At 42.9% G+C, this 20640-nt stretch overlaps 1 protein-coding gene across 3 annotated transcripts in view; it reads left to right on the top strand.

The window, feature by feature from the left end:
- Positions 1 to 20640, top strand: part of llgl2 (LLGL scribble cell polarity complex component 2) — a 50852-nt gene that overhangs the window by 27092 nt on the left and 3120 nt on the right. Inside the window, exons 2-24 of one of the 3 annotated variants that reach the window (XM_031842981.1) lie at positions 3080 to 3200; positions 5056 to 5153; positions 7482 to 7563; positions 8095 to 8210; positions 8939 to 9097; positions 10636 to 10798; positions 10932 to 11064; positions 11167 to 11221; positions 11393 to 11547; positions 12109 to 12320; positions 13395 to 13462; positions 13557 to 13710; positions 14602 to 14706; positions 15875 to 15970; positions 16182 to 16378; positions 17383 to 17530; positions 17641 to 17788; positions 17950 to 18066; positions 18179 to 18345; positions 19434 to 19698; positions 19941 to 20091; positions 20194 to 20222; positions 20445 to 20492. In XM_031842981.1, the coding sequence (XP_031698841.1) occupies positions 3126 to 3200; positions 5056 to 5153; positions 7482 to 7563; positions 8095 to 8210; positions 8939 to 9097; positions 10636 to 10798; positions 10932 to 11064; positions 11167 to 11221; positions 11393 to 11547; positions 12109 to 12320; positions 13395 to 13462; positions 13557 to 13710; positions 14602 to 14706; positions 15875 to 15970; positions 16182 to 16378; positions 17383 to 17530; positions 17641 to 17788; positions 17950 to 18066; positions 18179 to 18345; positions 19434 to 19698; positions 19941 to 20091; positions 20194 to 20222; positions 20445 to 20492 (2941 nt within the window). In that variant the 5' untranslated portion in view covers positions 3080 to 3125. Of the gene's footprint in view, positions 1 to 3079; positions 3201 to 5055; positions 5154 to 7481; positions 7564 to 8094; positions 8211 to 8938; positions 9098 to 10635; positions 10799 to 10931; positions 11065 to 11166; positions 11222 to 11392; positions 11548 to 12108; positions 12321 to 13392; positions 13463 to 13556; positions 13711 to 14601; positions 14707 to 15874; positions 15971 to 16181; positions 16379 to 17382; positions 17531 to 17640; positions 17789 to 17949; positions 18067 to 18178; positions 18346 to 19433; positions 19699 to 19940; positions 20092 to 20193; positions 20223 to 20444; positions 20493 to 20640 lie in introns of those variants that run through there. The other 2 variants (XM_031842982.1, XM_031842983.1) reach the window with 2 other exon arrangements.

Below are 20640 nucleotides of genomic sequence, written 5' to 3'. Positions count from 1 at the left end.
TATATATATGTGTATATATATATATGTATATATGTGTGTATATATATATGTATATATGTGTGTATATATATGTGTGTATATATATATGTATATATGTGTGTATATATATGTGTGTATATATATATGTATATATGTGTATATATATATATGTATATATGTGTGTATATATATATATGTGTATATATATGTGTGTATATATATATATGTGTATATATATGTGTGTGTATATATATGTGTATATATATATATGTATATATGTGTGTGTATATATATATGTATATATATATATATGTATATATGTGTGTGTATATATATATGTATATATATATATATGTATATGTGTGTATATATATGTATATGTGTATATATATGTATATATATATATGTGTATATATATATATATATATATATATATATGTATATATATATATATATATGTATATATATATATGTATGTGTATATATATATATGTGTATATATATCCGTACAGATCCCACCCCCCCTAACGGTTCGGCACGCATGTGAACTGCGGATTAATGACACAGTTTAATGTTAACCATCACAGTGTGAAATAAAGTTTTACTAATATCGTTATCCGCCAATATTCAGTAAAATGTGTGATCAGGACAGCATTTATGCTTTTCTAGTCGGTGATCTGATAATGTTACACTGTAAACGACTAATCCGTGTTTGAATCAACAGGAGGACGATGATAGCACCACTAACTGCCAACAAACTGAGGTTCCGTTCACTTACACTATGATGCGTTCAGGCTCTGTTCAGTGAAAATGAGTATTGGGCGAAGGTAAATTATAACGTAATCATAATGTGATCGAGTAAAATGTAGTTTTGGTGAGAAACGTATTAGAAACAAATAATTCCAGTTGTTTGAAGATGTTTTCACAACAACATAAATGGATATTAGAGATGAATTATGACCTGTTTACACTAGCTCTAAGCAGATTATCATTAAAACTACTAATGACAAGATTTGTTTTTTAATCAATAAAAATACAATATTTTGCTTCCTTATTTAAATAGTGTTTTTAGGAAGAAAAGAACCACTATAACTTACCATTTAGAAAGTAAAAGGTTAACCTTTAGTTTTTGTGATGGTTTGCACTGACTTCAGACCGGTTGAACAGATTTTTGGGATCCTTGTAGACCAGCTGCTATAGTCTAATAACAAAGGATCTAAATCTGCCAATATGGATCATCAATGATCTGCATTTAGTATCCATGGCAAAAAAACATGATCAGGGATCTAAAAGTTCGATTTGCTCCCTTTTTTCTTTTGTGCTGATCCGAACCGTGAGTTTTATGATCCGTTGCTCCACTAATATGGACCCAAGGGAGTGCCTTGTGGAATTTGGTGCAATTTGGACATGCGACACTATCAAAATCAATACACTTTAAATAAAGGAATGAACAGTGCTCTGTGGAGCAGCAGGGGGTGGAGCTTCATGGCTCTGCAGACTGAGTCGACAATGCCGGGCCTTTTGCTGCTGGACGGCGGGCCGGGTACACCAACGTTACAACCAAACTCTTCTTCACTTCCCTGGAGCGATGAGCGGTTCTCAAGAATCGCCGCAAGCAGCGCTTTTGAAGTGTGGATGTTTCCCAGTGTGTTTAAGCTTCCCGGATGTGAAAATGTACAGCTTTTCCTCATCTCAGCACTATACTTAATTACATTTCCCAGGTTTCTGGACTGTTGGTCGATCTAGCAGAAAGCAATGGTTTTCTAAAAACAATTCACTGGTCTAACAAGAATGTAACATCCAACTTAACTCCAGGGAAGACGTGCGTATTGGCAAACCCCAAAACACAGCTACACATATACACACGTGCATGTTAATATGCTCCGTACCTTTCCAGTAACTATTTCTCTGTCAGAGTAGCCTCGCTTTTTCTTTGCGGAAGCTGGAGTGGGAAATGTGTGATGCGGCCCAGCAGTGAGTCAAAGCCTCATTGCTGATTTGAGGGTAATACCAGAGCTCCACAAACCACGAGGCCTAGAGGCCTTGACGGCGCTCTGTGGTTGAACCTTCCCTCCGCCTGATGGAGTTCAGTGAGTCGGTCTCTCCGTATAACGTGGAGCCTTTGGCCACTGGTTAATGTTCTCTGTCAGTGCTTTAGTTGACTTCCTATCTGTTGCTTTCAAAAAAGAATGGAAGGATGAAATATGGTTTTCCTTTGCTCTGTCTTCCTGCTTCCTCCTTTCTCTCTCTGTGTGTGCGTGCGCGTGTGTGTTAGTCCTGCCCTGATTGACCTTTGGCTCTTTATCTTTTGTTTTGGGAGGGGGCAGCCAGGACCCCACCCACTCGTGTGTGTTAGTTCAGAGGCTGGGCCAAATGACTTCTGAAAGATATCGGACTAGATATTGTCACTGTGTAATTAACTCTTTTGATGCTCATTCTTGCAAGCTAATCTGTTTTTTTGTTTTTATTATTCATTCTGAAATTCCACATCATAATGTCTTGATATAGTCTGAGTGACACTGAGGTGGTCTGCCATCATTTTGAAGAGAAACTGTTGAAACAGGAAGTTTCTCTTTGACACTCTGAGGTGGTGTACTGTCTTTTTCTTTTTTTTTTTTTTTTTTTCTTTTTTTTTTGGTCAGGTCGGTCTTTGGGAATGTGTTCTTCATTATTAAAATGCTTAAATAAATAAAAAAGTGCATCTATGTGTCTGTCCACAGCTGATCTGTCATTCTGCTGCACTATACTGCATAATATTTTGTCGTGGCTACATGCTCTCGTGGTTGAGAACACCTCAGAACACCTTTTTGTTACCTTTTTTATTCTGCTATTGACCGCCTGCTGATCTGTGCTGGGTGCCGTTTTAGGTGATGGAACAGATTCGTGGTTTAGCAGCAATCGTTTTGTGGCATATCTGCAGAGGATAGTCTGTCTCCACCGAACCACTTTCACTATCTCATACCATTTTAATTACCTAGATTTAACCAGGAAGACAAAATGGGACAGCACTTAATCAGTGTGTCACGTAAAGGAAGGAAATAACGGAGGATCCGTAATGCAACACTCGGTTCCGTGTCTCACCTCTGCTCTCCCCCTGCAGCGTGTGTCAGTGGGCCCCTGAGGCTCCCTGCTGGTGCTGAGGCAGGATGAAGAGGTTCAGGAGACACGGCCAAGAGTCTCAGAGGGATAGACTCAAACAGGAGCTCTTCCAGTTCAACAAGGCAAGTACCAATAACGGCAACTTTATTTGTATAGTGTCTTTAAAACCGGAGTTTAAAAGTGCTGTGACAGTCAAAGCAAGACAGTATGACAAAAGACTAACTAAGGTCAAATGTAAGCCCTCATAAAACAGTACAGTATATGAAACAATAAAACCAATCCATTCGATAAGAACGACAACAAAAATAGAATATTATAATAATAATAATAAAATAAAATGGTAAAAGCCAGTCTGTAAAAATGTGTTTTAAGAAGTGATTTCAAAGAGATTACTGAGTCTGTGAGCCATATCTCCTCAGGCAGCTCATTCCAAAGCCGAGGGGCCCTGATGGCAAAAGCACGGTCACCTTTAGTTTTGAGCCTCGACTTTGGAACAGACAGAAGGGCCCCACCTGAGGATCTAAGGCTGCGAGCTGGCTCATAAGGGGTCAACATTTCTGCTATATATCTCATGGCCCAGACGTGCTTCAAAAGTGATCAGTAAAATCTTACAAATCAATTCTAAAACGAGCAGGGAGCCAATGGATTGGAGCAAAGTAATGTCGTCTGTTAAAACCTCACAACAGCAGACTCTCCCAGAAAGTGAATCTGGTCCTCATTGTTCTATTTACAAAAGAATGTTTATCATTAAGCTGTACTTGACCATCCAAAAATAACTGCCTCCTGGTGTTGGCATACTTTTGTATGTTTGGTGCAGGGATGCTTGTTTTCGCTACACTAAGGTGGACAACCTATTCTTAGTGTAGCGACAAGCCGCTCATTTAAAAAAATAATTATGACAGCATTAATCGGTCACAAGTCTTATTGGTGGTTTACGGTTAATTATTAACATCCTTAGTTTGGTGTATTTCTACTGCAGAGAGGTGCACAGCTTTATCAGCGTCCAAACTGGATTTGCCAAATGTTATCTGGTGTTAACGATAGCTTGTCATTTTGTGTTTACACCTACCTGCTAATAAACAAGTAAGAGATTGTGGGCACATGACCTTATTTCCTCCTTTCTGAGCCATATTCTTTTAAATGATTCACAGAAAGTTTGTAAAAAACCAAAGGGAACAAACCATTCAGTGTCTCCTGTTTATCTGCTGTACAGTCACTATTTAAAAAGAGAGAAGTTCTTTAATGTGCAAGACCAGATGAAAGGCGAGTTACACCTAAATCCAGATGTAGAAATGATGCATCATTTCCTGGACATATATTTATTTAAAAAGCAGAACATGTGATATACATGTTACATGCAGCTGACCCATGCGTCAGACAAGCATACACACAGTTTGAGAGCAATACAAGATGAACAATGTGACCGGATTTTCTTTTGTCACATCGATCTATAAACCTTGTCTTTATTATTTATCTGCACCGAAGAAATTCATTTGCGTATGGTTTTGATCTTTTCATTTTGGCTTTTATTGTGGAGCACTTTGTAATGTCTTGACTTTTAGTGCTTTAAGCTGAATCATAGGTCTGCTCTGACTTAAATGATGACGGCTGCTGTTGGTGGTTATTAGGTACATGTGATGAATCAATGATGATTCAGAAGCCAGTTGGGATTTAATATAGTGTGATATACTGTTAGCGAGGCTATAATCAAATCTAATTACAGTAAAACTGTCATAGTATAAAGAACACACCACCCCGTGCATTAAATCAGAGAGGAAAACGTTTTCTATGCAAAACGAGCAAAGAAATGAACATTTGCTCAAGATAAAATAAATAAATCCTTCCTATTTCTTGTCCACATGCTGTTATCTGCCCCCCGCAGTCTCTTGAGTCTATCCTGTCCTGATATTGTCTCTGCCGTGTCAGCCCGGTCTCACCATGACCCCCCCTTGTCTGTCCCCCCTCTCTCCTCTTCAGACGGTGGAGCATGGATTCCCCCACCAGCCCAGCGCTCTGGGCTACAGTCCCTCCCTGCAGCTGTTGGCCATCGGCACCCGCTCCGGGGCCATCAAACTGTATCCTTCCCTCTACGTGTGAGAGAGAGTGAGAATAGTTCCCAGGGAGGAATCTGTCATGTTTGAACTTGAGGCAGGTTCTGCGCTAATGAGCGCGTGTGACGCCACTAAATCCCCGTCTGCAGTTCACATAGGTACCTGGTTCAGGTGCTTTTCATTTTTCCCACGCTACGGCCGAGTCATTGTGTCGCCCCGGTCCTGTCGCACAATTCCACTCATTGACGTCGCGGCGGAGCCAGTCGGTGCACTCTCCCCATTGACACAGAGAGACACACACTGGTTTTGATGCCTTCTCTCGTTGGGGGTGATCCATTTCATACAATGCAGCAGATTGTTCCTGGATAGAAAGTGCAAGAGGGCGCAGATGAAGGGAAATCTTTGAATGAATATTATGAGTCTAAAGTGTCAGATACTTCAGACTGAGTCAAAGAACAGAGCAGCTACTGTTCTTTAACATGCAGCGCACAAATCACTTGATGGCGTGTTGCGATTCCCTGCGTAGGGATGATGTGGTGTCTCCACGCGGTTTTAAAAAACGTTCACCACACAACAGAGAGGGCTGTATGAGGAAAATATCTTATAGTTATTCTTTTTTCTGACCAATATTGCGATCAAGATTAACTGTACATCTGTGTTATGTACACAACTGCTATGTATAGGTAGGCACTGATGCGACATATCTTTGGAAACCTAAGATTCTTGTAATTCGATTTATGCAAACCATTTCAAGATGCAATCACAACAGCAGGTACAATCAACGCCTCTGTCAGACCACCAACCCGCAAACAAACATTTACAAAATCGAGGCAACTCACCGATGAAGCTTTATAGAAGTCCACCCCTCGATATTATTCCAACAAGAAAGGGCTTGTTACATTGCCAAAGGTCCAGATGATCCAATCCAGTAAAATATTTAGTCCAAAACACTTTATTACGTCCATAAATACCCACGGACTGCTGTTGCATCATTTCAAATAAGCTGGCAGATATGCCTAACTATCCATGTATTTTCCAACGTAAGTTCAGTTTGCATGTAAACATTGACGCTCTCTGGATCTCAAAATGGCGGCTGTAGTCTGACGTTTAGATTGACACCTCATTTGACCTATTAGGAGCTTCCATGTCCTGTCTACAGCCTACAATAGCCAACGAGAGTCCGCGTTGAAGGAAAGTGCCTGCCCCTCTTCTTTCGTGTAAACCTCGAGCCAATTGCAACCGATTGTTCTGATGACTGACGCTTCGTATAGCCAATGAAATTTTGAAAATAATGATATGCAGCTTCAGGGGGGTGGATTTAGAGGCAGAACACGGAACTTGCGTAACCGCGGGTCAGGTCGCTGTGTCCATGCTGTAAATGCAAAGTGTGGTTTTTGGGAGTTTTGGAGAATTTAGGAAAGTGAATAATGGCAAAATAACTTATAGATAACTATTTAGACATAAATAAGCTTTAGTTTGAATTATGAATACACATTTCTATACAGCCTAGGTATGTTACCATGGGTCTCCAAATGTCTTTTTTGGAAAGCGCCTAGACATACCCTTAGTAAAACATGTGTGAAATATTCATTTTCTGTGGTATTGTTATCAAATATGAACTTGGACTAGGTAAGGCTTCATGTTGTGGTCCCATTGTGTTTTCCAGCTAATAAGTCTCAGCTATAGTCATCTGCAGGCATCAGTTTGCAAAACAATATTCAGGCGGAAATATAAACCTTCTACTTCAGTGTGTTCAAACTTCTATTACTCAATGCCAGTAGCACCTATAGTGATTCTCACTGTTGGGGAAAAAACTTCAGAGTGTTACCTTTCAAAAGAGACCAAAACCATGCATGTACTCCAAATGGTTCAAGAACAGCTTTCAATTTACTTTGGGTATGCCTTGGATAGGCGTTTTAGGCTAATTTTACTGGAGTTGTAACAATTCAGTGAGTTCATCTGAAGTTTTGAATTTCTTGTCTACGTAGTATCACAGAAGATACGTCTGTACCATAATCACATCGAATCAGATGAAATGATGCACCTGTCTATTTGGGTAAACTCGGATAGCTTTGTCAGCGCTGTAAGCACCGTTAGCTGCTAGTCGCTGGCTCAGCCGTCGCCATGTTGAATGTTGAGAGGCGAGTGGAGGCAATAGTAATGCACGGATTTTTCGAATTTAGCACCGTTAAAGTTGAGATATTAAGAAGCCTTTTTAACCTTTTGGAGCACATCCCCGGTCATCGTGTGCACCTATTTACAATATATGCCAAAAAATTCCCATAAATCAGTTTCTTGGTATTTTAATATCCCAATTCAATCATCATCAGTGTTTCCTTGACCAGCGGTCAGATATGGAGCTCCGGGTGTGGAGTTCATGGGTCTACATGATGAGAATGCTGCCGTGACACAGGTGCACTTCCTCCCCCACCAGGTACGGTCAAAGAACATTATGCAGTAGTAGTTCTGCTTTTTAAAGGTACTATGAGGAACTTTTGACAGGTTCTCCACATGACCTTTATTAATAAATGAGACCATCAGAGAGGGCCACCGGGTCGGATTCCGGCATAATCTGATGAAATCACCCAGGTTCACCATAAACCTCTTCAGCACAGACTCCAGCAGGGCCTCTGACGGGCCATAGTGCTCGGCCCGTTTGCGGGAAAGGGGGGGGGGGGGCACGGAAGTACCAGAACCAGGACTGAGCTGGGCAGACTGTCGGACCCTACTGCAGTAAAATGAGAGGTTTTCTAAATGGAGTCTGGTGCTCGGACACTACCACTTTTGTCCACAGGGACAGCCAAAATCAACACAACATTAAAGTTCCTCGTAGTAGCTTTAATGTAGCCAGCCTTGTTTTTCATAGAGGAGACTTTGTATGGAATTATGTTCCCTGCCAGCCACCAGTAAATGCCTTTTTTAATAGCATTTTGGACAGTATTGATTGATTGTGGCTTACGTTTAGGTTGAACTGGTGACCCTGCTGGATGACAACAGTCTGCACATGTGGACTTTAAAAGCTCACAAGGGACTCTCTGAACTTCTGGAGATAGGACGCTTCACTCTCACGGGACCACCTGGGTAACACACACACACCCCTTTCCTGACCCTTTTCCAAAGCAGGTAGTTTTTAAGAAAAACCTTTTTGGGAACTTCTGAATTGTATCTACATTTCAACCAAAGGATATTAGCTCCAGTTGTGGTTGCTGGGTGTGTAGTTTGTGCCCCCTAAATGTTCCTCGTTGTACCTCGCCAATCACTAGGCAGTTATCAGGATGGAGCTGACTGATCAAACCTCCAGACTGGAGCAACATGGCTGATTTAGTTCCCGGGGCTCCTAACTTCTTGGAATGATTTGGTCCAAGAGGCAAATCCATCAAGGCCCTGCATACCAACCCAGTTAGATACATTCTTTATAAAGATGCTGTACCAGAGCAGCAACGATTACTCAATTAGTCAATTAGCCAATGGGCAGAAAATTGATCAGCAAGGATTTTGATTGTTTCAGCCATTTTTTGAACATAAATTTCAAACCAATTTCATGGTTCAGCTTCTTAAATGTGAGGGTTTTATGCATTTATTTTTTCATATCATGGTAAACTGAATAGTTTCTGGGTTTTGGACCTTTGGCAAAACAAGCTAAAACATAACTTCCGGCTGTGAGTAATTATAACTGTTATTTTTTTGACATTTTATAGACCAAATGATTGAGACAATAACCAGCAAATTAGCTACAGCCCGGCTTTATACAAACGTCAACTCTTCCTTCATTCCCCCAAGTGATGTCACCGCTCTCTTCTCCTCCTCAGTGCCCCTCCAAGTGTGACCAGAGTGACAGCAGTGCTGGCTCACTCCTCGGGGGAGCTGCTGCTGCTGGGGACAGAAGGAGGACACGTCTTCATAGTGGAAGTCCCCGGGTTCAGAGAGCTGGAAGAGAGGAACATTAGTCTAGACCAAGTGGCCAGCAGGTGGGCAACCACAACACGCCTCGCTTATAGCCTCCATCTCACGTCAACCATAACAATGAGCCAGGGAGGGAGACTGTCCCTAGTTCATTTAAATAGTCTACAAATCAACAGCGTTTACAGCAGTCGTTATCGATGTGTCCAGGAACTCACTCAAATCTTTGTCTCGCCAACAATATACTAGATTACATTCATACAAAATAGAGCTGGATGTTTCTGTTCAGTCTAATCTGTGAAGCGTGTCAACATGTCATTAGAACCAAGCGGAAAACAAATACTCCTGGGACAGGGAAAGTGATTTTATTTTGGTTGTCTATATGTTCAATTATTCAAGAATAGAATCACAATATCAACCAAAATGTAAAATATATTCACATTTGACTTAGGGCCCCTCAACAAGATGGGTACAGGTTTTTTGTTCTGCGCTAGTGGCACATACTGTCAAAAAATGAGCAATAACTCAAATCACCAAAAAGTAAATGCCACACAGGGAACCCGGGGGCTTTAGGAGTGCAGACGCTCTCTTCAGTGGAAATAATGGCCAGGCTCAAGCAGTGTTGGACTTGACCTTTTAGTGTGAAAGCCCAGTGAGGGTCTAGCGCCTCTATTGAGCCAACCTTCGTGCCAGCATGTAAGACCTCTTGTCATTTGTGATCCCTAAATCCATCTTATCAACTGTAAAAAGACTAAACTGCCTGTAGAAGCAAGTTAAAGGGATCGATCAGGTGTTTTTGAAGTGAGGTTGTGTGAGGTACTTTTCCAAAGTCGTATTACCCGCAGGAGATGTTGTTTACCAGCACGGGAGCAAAGCAATGTAGTGCTGCGGATGGGGGCAGCAGCAGAACACATTTTACACACCTAAAATAATTAAAATCAGTTTAAAGCAACGGGGAACTCCTGCCGTTATCTATTAGACTCTTTTGACAAAAACATCATTTTTTACCTCCCTGCACACTGGACTTGCTGGTCTACCGCTCACTCGATCATTTCGTTTGTTTTATTGTGTGGCTTTGGTGATTTTAACCGGTAAGTTTGGATTCACCAGTCGCACAATAACACAAATGAACGGACGTATGGAGGCAGCGGTACACCAGCGACTTCTGTGTTCTGCAAGATAATAACTTCGGTTTCCCGTCGGAAAAGGCCATTTGATTGCAAGGTAAAAAGCAGTCAAATAAAATATTCTAAATATTGCGAACACTTAAACAGATTCTTCTGTGTCTAGAATAGGTTTTGCTGCTGCCCTCGTCCACAGCAGTACACTGATGTTATGTTTTTTGACAGTTTGTTCAGTCTCCTGATATGCACTCAACACAAGCTTAAACTGATACTCTGTAGCTTTTTCCTTAGTTTTTCTTCTCTCTGTGGAAATGCACAGAAGCTCCCTTTATTTTAAAAGGATTGGATTTTTAATGATCGTTCTGACTAAAGTGCTATCACTCACACACCAACACAATACACTGCCTCTCAGTACCTACGGATCAATAATGAGGTTGATGTTCTGTCCCCCGCATTTATCCTCTCTGTCCCGTCTCCTCCAGTGTACCGGACGACTACATCGGCCGCAGGAATCTGGAACACGTGGAGGCCTTGCAGGAGAACCCGGTCGACCCGAACCAGGTCGTCATTGGCTACGGACGAGGTCTCATGGTCATATGGGATCTGAAGAAGCAGCGAGCCATCCAGCACATCCCCGCCACACAGGTAACTGTTCCGTAGCTCGGTGCAAGGCCGTGACAGCTGAACTGAATAGCAGCCAGTCCCGAATACACTGTTGTCATAACCAGCTAGCTTAATCTCGGTGTTTGCTTTTGTGTGTTTTTACACGTAACCGTAGCAACTGGAGAGCGTGTGGTGGACAGAGGACGGAGTCTACCTTCTCAGTTCACACAGCGATGGAAGTTACTGTCGATGGATGGCGAGCGGCGAGGATGTGAACGAGGAGGAGGAGAAATCAGACATTCCTTATGGTGAGGATAGAGAGGCATCCACTGTGTATTTTCTTTCCTTCCTGCATGAAATGTTTTCGTTTTTTTTTCTGGAGGCTGATGACTCGTCTTTTTTCACTGTAGGACATTTCCCCTGCAAGGCCATTTCTAAAATAGTTCAGCTACCTACAGAAGAAGGGTGAGTTCACTTTAGTGAAAGTCTATCGTCCTCACCGTTCTAATGTTTAACTTGGTTTCCCACATGTGTTACACGACCAATTGTTACACATTAATCTCTGTGCAAACTGAACTTGAACCTGTGTGTGTGTGTGTGTGTTCGTGTTCGTGTGTGTGTTCGTGTTCGCTCTAGGCCTCCGTTCCTGCTGTTCAGCGGTGGTATGCCCAGGGCCAGCTACGGGGACCGACACTGCATCACAGTGATCCACAGTAAAACACATGTGGCTCTGGACTTCACCTCCCGGATCATCGACTTCTTTGCCATCAGGGGCAGACCCCAGCACACAGGCAGGCAACACACACACACCAAAACAAATACCTTACGTATAGCATGCACAGTTCTGAAAAGGATGCTGCTTAGCAAAGTTTGAAGGGCTATATTGCGTTGTGCCGTTTTTGTAGGTCAGCATGAGTTATTTCCAAAGTCAGATGCTGGTTTTCATTGTGTCACGCAGTGCGTCAACATTCATTTCAGTAACCTGAAGTCAGCTTTCTGCAGTCATCTGATTTCTCCTACATAGAAATGCAAATTTTAATACTTCTGCGAGGAACTCTCATTTTGTGTCAATTATGGCGGCCCCTGTGGATAAAAACAGTGGTAGTGTTTCCAAGCACCAGAGTCCCTTTAGAAAAGCTCTGGTTTTACTGTAGAAGGGTCTGATGGTCTGCCGTCCACAGTACTGGTCCTGGTTTTCCCGTGCCTCCCTTCCCTCCAGCAATACGACCTGACGACAACCCCAGATTGTTTTCAGATGTTCTGACACCGGTACTGTAGAGACTAACCGATCCAAGGTCAGTATGTACATTTGTATCTAACTACTGTTATTGCTCTTTTCTGTCAACCTGCAGGAGACCCCAGTGCGCTGGTGGTCCTGGTAGAGGAGGAGCTGGTAGTGATAGACCTGCAGACGGAGGGTTGGCCGGTCATTCAGACACCGTACCTGGTTCCCCTCCACAGCTCCGCCATCACCTGCTCCCACCACGTCTCCGCCATCCCCCTCAAACTGTGGGAGCGGGTCCTCGCCACCGGAGACCTGCAGAACACGCACTACTCCAAAAAGGTACGCCCGGGCAGAAGCTACCTCTTTGAATAATATGTGGATCTTTGATTTATAAAAACAAAAAAAAAACAAAAAAATTCTCATTGAGTTTGTGATTTGTAACTCGTTTGTTGAGATCCCTTTGTGTTTCTCATCCCAGACATTAGTCACTGCTTTTGTCACATCACGAAGGGTGTGAAGATAAATATTAGGGCTGTCAAGATACCCGATTTTAGCTACACGATTATCGTGGCCATAAGAATTTAAGATAATGATATTCTCATGATATCTTTAGAAAATTTAACAAAAAAATGAATTACACTCAAAATACGAGTGTAGGGAGGTGGGGAAAGAGTCACCATAACTTTATAAAATAATTTGAGAGGCGCTGGATCATTTACACAATATCATTTGTGTATTATTAACATGATATAAATACATCAACAAATATTATTGAATTATTGTCAGTATAGATGACTGCTGTCTTTTAAGCCTTAATTGTGTAAACCCTAGAGACATGTTACATTTTCTTCAGTGATAAGTTAATAAAGCTAGAAATTAGTTATATTTTTATATCATCAACGTCCTTATAAACTTTGACACGAAGTTCATTACTTTTTGACCAGAGCAACTGGTTACAGTATAACGTGGGTGCAAATAAAAGGACTTAACGATTTTCCAGCTTCATTTTCTCTAATTTCACTGCATGGTTCGCCTCAGGTCTATTCAGTTTTGGTACCAGGTCCTTTTTAAAAAAAAACAAAAAAAAAAAAAACAAAGCGAGGTGGTACCTAAGAACTAGTACCAGTTACTGTTACTAATGGAGAACCAGAAAATGGCGCGTTGAGTAGAGCTGTGCCGTACCACGCAGGGGAGAAGTGTGTGTGTGTTTAAACATATGTGCATGCACGTCGCTGTCCAAAGTACGATACAGGTCCACAACAATGTATCCTCTGATACAAAACTTCCTCAAAGCTGTTCATCGTGTATGGTATTCTGCGTTCAGAATATGGACACATTCTTTCATCTCTGGTTCAACGAGATGGCATTAGGTTGGTATTATTGTTAAACTTGTCATTTCCCCTCTCCATGCAGCCATGGCCAATAACGGGAGGCCAGAACCTGGCCCCAGACCCTCCACAGAGAGACCTGCTCCTCACAGGGTCAGTTCTCAACTCTGGAAATATCTATTGGGACGTCCCTTTGACAGATTTAACAATATCCTGTTTATTTATTTATGTGTGTTTGTGTCTGTAGGCATGAGGATGGGACGGTGCGTTTCTGGGATGCATCTGGAGTCTGTCTGTATCCCATGTACAAGTTAAGCACAGCTGGAGTGTTCCACACAGACGCCGACCCCAACGACAACATGAATCAAGGCACTGAAGGAGAGTGGCCGCCATTCAGAAAGGTGTGTGTCCTACAAACGGTTTCTTTGCTTTCAAGCACTACCAGCTGTTGAAGAAGCTCCAAACTACAGTTTATAAGGTCAAGAATGAATTGTGTCGATGAGCTGTCCCAATCAAGACTGAAGCAGGAGAGCTACTGGCTGATTCATACAATAATATTATTCGTCTTTAAGGGGCAATCCACCAACCCTAGACCTAAATATCTGGTTACTCTTCACAGTAGCATTTATGGGGTGTGAATCTTTCGGTCCCTTGCGGTTCTATTTTGAGTCTCGGGGTCACTGTTCGATTCAAATTGATTCTCGATTCAGTACATCAGGGTGTTAATCTCAGGGATACTCCAGTCCATTGTGCTCTAATAAAGGCAGTGTGGCAAGTTATGGCATAAAGTATCAGATTATGGAGTTTTAAATCTTAAAAGAAAGTTATTTCTACTGATTGCACTGATGAAAAACACACAGGCAAAAGGTAACATTTATTCGTGTAAAACTTGCTCAAATAACCACAACTAAATGTTTTTAGTATTTTTCAATTCTCAGTGTCATAAATGTAATAGGAGCAGTCTTAAAAACATGCACATTTCAAATAAATTGTACACAAAATTAAAAAAAAACATCAAATCAGACAGTATTGCTTGAGACAACTTTAACTTACTGTCCACCAGTAGCAATATCAAGGTTCTTTTGTTAAAACAGACACACTAAAAAACACTTTTTAGACGTGGTGAATTGTTTCATAAGAATCTCAATCCCTACCTGAATAGATTTTATTATTCCAGTAAAGTAAAGTCGGCTTGTGACGCTTTGACTGTTGTTTTTTTATCTGTCTCCTATAAAAGTACAACGCAAAATTGCCGGCGTACTTATCGTTTTTTTTTTTACTTTTCTCTCCAGGTCGGCTGTTTTGACCCCTACAGTGACGACCCGCGGCTCGGCGTTCAGAAGATCCACCTTTGTAAATACAGCGGCTATCTGACTGTGGCTGGCACTGCTGGACAGGTGAGATGACTGGTGAACAGCTGTAATTATTAAGTGTCACACTTCTGATTGCATTCCTAAAGACTGAGCAAGTTATGATTAAAACGTTGATGCATGCATATAAAGTGCTCCCCCATTTTGAAGGATGAATCTGGTTTATTACAGCACGAGTCTGTCTTTCATAGTTTGAACCATCATTTCTATCAGCTATAAGAACATCGTACTCACCAAGCTATTTGCTGAGATTGCTGCATCAAAGTCCGACTGGGAAAGAAACTCCAGCGCTCGGATGATCAGACGGGTCTAAAGGGACAGTGTATAGGATTTGGTGGACTCTAGTGCTGAGGTTGCAGCTTGCAACCAACTAATTACTCCTCCGCTCACTCCTCCCTTTCCAAGACTGCGGTAACATTAGCCACCGTGGCTGTTGGCCTCGCTCAGAGGCCATCCACACCATAATCACACTTCTTTTGGAACAACGGAAGTCAGACGGCGGGCGGCGGTGGCACGGTTTTGCACTCTGCGGCTCACGTTATAGCAGTAGGCTCTCTCCAGAGCCAGCATTTGGTTTGTCCATTCTGGGCTACCGTAGAAACATTGCAGTGCAACGTGGCAGACTCCCTATACTGATATAAAGATGAAGAGCTCATTCCAAGCTAACGAAAGCACGACAGTTCTTAATTTCAGGTGATTATACACAATGAAAACATACTTATTCATATTATATTACATTACTAAATATTGGCCCTTTTGAAACTGACAGTTTGGAAATAATTGTACACTTCTCTCTTTGGCTAACAAGGGGCTACCACATTCCCAGATCTCAGCAATGAACTTGGTGAATCCAGTATATTAATGAAACCATGAAAGTAAGAATTACTCTTTGACATCACTACATGTTCTTTGATTTGGTCTAAATCAGCAATGAAAAGACGATGGAAGCGCTACGTATGAGCACGACAAATGATCTCAAGAGGCAACTCAAATTTCTGTGATGTTTCCTCATTTCCCTAACACATGCATTCTGTTAGGGATTAGGGTTTATTAAAGTATGAGCGGTCTGGTGTACACTCTGTATCCAGAGTGTTTGTTGTTAACGTCTCTCCCCACCGGTGTGGGTGTAGCCGACAGAACGGTACGGGCTGCTCAGTCACTCTCATTCCACCGTGTCTTGCGTTTGTCTCTCCAGATCCTGGTGCTGGAGCTGAACGACGAGGCGGCAGAGCAGACAGTGGAGGCTAAGGTTGTGGATCTGCTGCAGGGCCAAGAGGGCTTCCGCTGGAAGGTAATGAGCGGCATCGGACTCATTAACACGTTACTCGTGACTTCACCCTTTCTAATGCTTTTACCCATCGCTCCATGAAAGCTGTTATATCTCGCAGTGCTCGTTACAGTATGTTACTTTCCTGTTATGTCCCCCTTGTATGGTTATTTTTAGTCTAGTTTAGAGTGAAAGTGATCCGATCAGCACAGTGTCTGTTTTTCTTGTCGATCAGGGCCACACTCGGCTGGACGTGCGAGAAGAGCCGGTGCTGTTCCCTCCAGGCTTCCAGCCTTTCGCTCTGGTCCAGTGCCAGCCTCCCGCCGTGATCACCGCTCTCACCCTGCACTCGGAGTGGAAGCTGGTGGCCTTTGGCACCAGCCACGGCTTCGGCCTCTATGACTACCAACAGAAGAACAACGTCCTCGTCAAGTAAGAAAACGCAGACGAAGAGCTTACGCAGGAAGTTTACGCCCGCCAGAGATCCCCGCTTCATGATTTTAGCAGCTGCACAGCTCCAAGTTTAGTCTCTGCAGGTTTTTGTTAGGTGGTTTGCAAATCAGGTCTTTATGTCCAAGTCTTAATAATCATTTATAATATTCCAAAAAGAAAGCACATTAAAATAGAAAATTAACAATAAGGCATTAGAATAAAGGGAAATTTAAAAAAAACAGAAAAGGTGTCGTCTGAAGCTAAGTTTATTATACACCTACCATGTTTACGTAACATATTCTAATCGGCAACTCATGTCTAGGTTGGACTATACAGTTCCAAACATTTGATACACAATGATAATCGGACCAGTTTTAAGTGTTTACCACCTTATTTTTAAACATTTTTTGTCATTTGCAAAGTGAACTGCACAATCTTAATTACCCCCCCCTTTTTTTTTTCTTTTTTTAAGTTATTGCGAGAAACTTTTTACTGGTTGTGAAACGATCTCAGAGTAATTCTGATGTGTCTACATGAGCAAGAAGACTGGCTACTTCGATATAGTAATTCTTGATGCTTGTCATCGGTGCCACTGGGTCGGATTGAAACCAGACCCAGCGTGGCCTCCGGCAGTGACTAGCACACTCAGATCCGGACAGACCCAGATCCGGCTTCACTGCTGCCTTTCGACCCAGACTCTGACGCTCAGAAACACTGCTGCTTTTGTCCACAGGGGCCGCCAAACTACAGAAAAATTAAAGTTCCTCGTAGTGACTTTAAACATAGCCTATTCCCCTAAATTCATACTAGCGCTCTCTAATTTCAAACAACCTCTGAATAAAGCCAGGAAGCAAATGAGTTGTACTTTACACATTATTTATGTTTTAAAAACGATTGCAACATTTTCAACCACGCGAGTTGATAAATAGCACGTTGGTTTGGTTTGTAATAACGACTACAGTGAAGTGCGTTCATGTGTTACCTCAGTATTCTCCCAATCGTAGGTGCACCCTAAACCCCAGTGACCAGCTGGCCATGGAGGGTCCTCTGTCCAGGGTGAAGAGCATAAAGAAATCCCTCCGACAGTCCTTCAGGAGAATCAGACGCAGCAGGGTCTCGCTAAGGAAACATCATGTCAACAACGCAGCCAAGGTCAGCTCTTTAGCTCTCTGTTCATTCAGCAGTACTGAGGCAGAAAGTGGACCGCTTAACGTGCCGTGAATTTCCATTCCAACCTTCATCGCCCTCTTCTCTCCGAGTAGCTCCAGGATGCCAACGCTCGTCTGGAGGCTGAGCTGGCAGAGATGGAGCTGGCTCCGGTCCAGAGGAAGATCGAGGCGCGGTCCTCAGACGACTCGTTCACCGGCCTCGTGCGGATGATCTACTTCGCCGACACTTTTCTCTCAGACAGTGAGTCCCACCCAGGCGGCAACCTCCGGTTCTGCTGAGGGAGGCCAATTCGGAAGTGTCTTAAAACTTAAAATTCTCTCTACTGGCCATCAGGGGGCCATATCTCTGTTTACATGCACCGTACCTCTGGGTTTCCCACACATCTCCTCATTCTCTCGCAGGTTCACATAACACGCCCTCCCTGTGGGCAGGGACCAACGGCGGCTGTGTGTTTGCATACATGCTCCGCCTTCCCGCCGCAGAGCGCAGAGCGGATGAACCAGTCACCGCACAGCCGGGTGAGAAACAAAATACTTTTTCGATGTTTTTGGGGGTAGACTACTTCCTCACCTCTGTCTTCGCGTTGTAATGTTCTCTCCCCCTCGTTTTTTGTCCTCCTCTTGTTTCCAGCTAAGGAGATCCAGCTGATGCACCGGGCCCCTGTTGTTGGCATAGTGGTGCTGGACGGACACGGGGCTCCTCTCCCTGAGCCGCTCGAGGTGGCCCACGACCTGGCTCGCTCGCCCAACATGCAGGGCTCGCACCACCTCGTGGTCATATCTGAGGAGCAATTTAAGGTCAGGATCACACACACACAGACTCTGGAACCTTCTCACCCAACAAACGCCCATTATCCACTACTGCATACTCACAGATGGAATACCTATATAGTCATAGCAGTACTTCAGTTTGCCAAAATGACTATTTGAGGTCAAGATCAGCGACAAGTTATTGTTGACCCACATCCAACAGGGTGCAGTATGTTAAAAATGCAGATTCACTAGCATTTAGGTCTGATTCCGGCAAAATCAGGTTCACCAGAAAAAAATGTCACACGCAGCTTAAATTGTACCCTATTAATTAGTTGAGCCACAGAGCTTGCAGTTCAATATAAGAACCGAAGACGAGTACAGGTTGCCGTTTCTCAAAATGTTCTAAATTATTATTCTATTCTTAACCCTTTCATAACAGACCTCCCCCCAGGCAGCCGCAGGAGACCGTTGTTTGCATGATCCTGTTTTAGATCATCAAAAAAACACTCCATCTAGCACGTTCCTTCATCTTGCCATGGAAAGCTGAGGCTTCTGTCTTTCGCACAACGTGATGACGTCATGTGGAGCAAACAAAAAACTCCCCTTTGAGTCTGCTCAAAAAAATTTGCATATGTCACAAACTGAAAAAAATTACATAGTTTAAATAACGTTAGTTGTTTTGAGAAATATTGTGTTCTTGTTTCTACATTCAGAATTCTTCGGGAAAAACGTTTTTTTCAAATTTGATTGAAACAGTTTTTTTGTTTTTTTTTACGACACAAATTCAATACTTTGACCAATTATTTATTAACTCACGTAAGCTCTTAACTTAGGTTGTACAGATTTTAGAGTTATACAGCATTTGATGATGGTCCAGAAACCTACCGACGGAGCCGCTGACGTACCATTTCTATTGCAGAGTTCAAACGGTTAAGATCTGTATATGCTAAAGATCAGCAGAATTGAATTCATTCAAGGCCTGTGGAGGCCTTAATTGTAGATATTATTCTTGTCATATTTAAGACTAAGATTTTAAAACGTATAGTTAATTTCTAAAAAATGTTTTGCTGCCAAACTATAGTGGCATTAAATAGTGCTCGGCTGTGTGGAGAAACTCGTTCTTGCTTGTTCAGGTTTTCACGCTGCCAAAGGTGAGCGCCAAGATGAAGCTGAAGCTGACGGCCGTGGATGGCTCCAGGGTACGGCGGGTGGGCGTGGCCTGGTTCGGCAGCAGCCGGTCGGAGGACTACGGCGAGAGCGGCCTCGTGGTCCTGACCAACCAGGGCGACGTCCATGTGGTGTCGCTGCCGACAGTCAAGATGCAGGTCCACTACCCCTGCGTGCGGCGAGAGGACGTCAGCGGCATCGCTTCCTGTGTCTTCACCAAGCATGGCCAGGGTAAACACGGCGACACACACATCTGTGCTTCCCTCAGCGTTAACCGTCGCAGCTACAGACCTAAGAGCGAGATTTCAACATAAGTGTAGGAGGAATACACACCGCCCCTATTCAGATGCGGAAGACCGGAAACGCTGACCAATCATAGCAGACTGGTCTTTTTAGGAGTCCTGGTCCTCGTGTTCTCTGGCCAAATGATCGCTCAGTTTAGAAACAGTCTTTGTGCCATTTTCCTCCCTCAGGCTTCTACCTGATCTCTCCATCTGAGTTTGAGCGGTTCTCTCTGTCCGCCCGGGTCCTGGTGGAGCCTCGCTGTCTGATGGAGGTTCCTCTTCACACCGGCTCCTCGACTCAACGTAGGCCACAGCTCGATGGAGCTTCGTCTGCGCATAGGTAGAAATCTTTCTTTTTCTGTATTTTACTCTGATTTGAAACTCATGATTTCTTTCAGTACCCATGACTTTTTTTCTTTTTGTTTTTCTATCCTTCTCCTAGAATTACCACACAAGACAGTGAGGATGCAGGTAACATGTCTGCCAGAGACCTCTCAATGCTAAAAGGCCAGCATCATTCTTAAACATGCATGTGCCACTGGCTGAGGGAACACTACACTACATGTCCACATGTAGTGTTCTGTTCCATGTTGTTTAACTCTGTGCTTGTGCTGTCTGTCTGTTTTTACACACACACACCTTGTTTGTGGCTGGTTGTACTGACGTGTCCTCTGCCTGTTGCCTGTGTTCCAGAAAGTGCAGCTAGACGTGTTATGGAGCATGCTTTGCTGAATGACGAGAGTGAGTACCAGAGAGAGAGAGAGAGAGAGAGAGAGAGAGAGAGAACCAGGAAACTTCCCCAGTTGATTAATTCCATGAAGACAATTATTTTTTGGATTGCAAGTTTTCTGAAATGTTATGTTTAAATATGCAAATGAGGCATTATCTA

Source organism: Anarrhichthys ocellatus, unplaced genomic scaffold (assembly GCF_004355925.1).
Source record: "Anarrhichthys ocellatus isolate YVR2014 unplaced genomic scaffold, GSC_Weel_1.0 scaffold4, whole genome shotgun sequence".
In the NCBI taxonomy this organism is placed as follows: domain Eukaryota; kingdom Metazoa; phylum Chordata; class Actinopteri; order Perciformes; family Anarhichadidae; genus Anarrhichthys; species Anarrhichthys ocellatus.
This window is presented reverse-complemented; position numbering and strand designations above follow the sequence as displayed.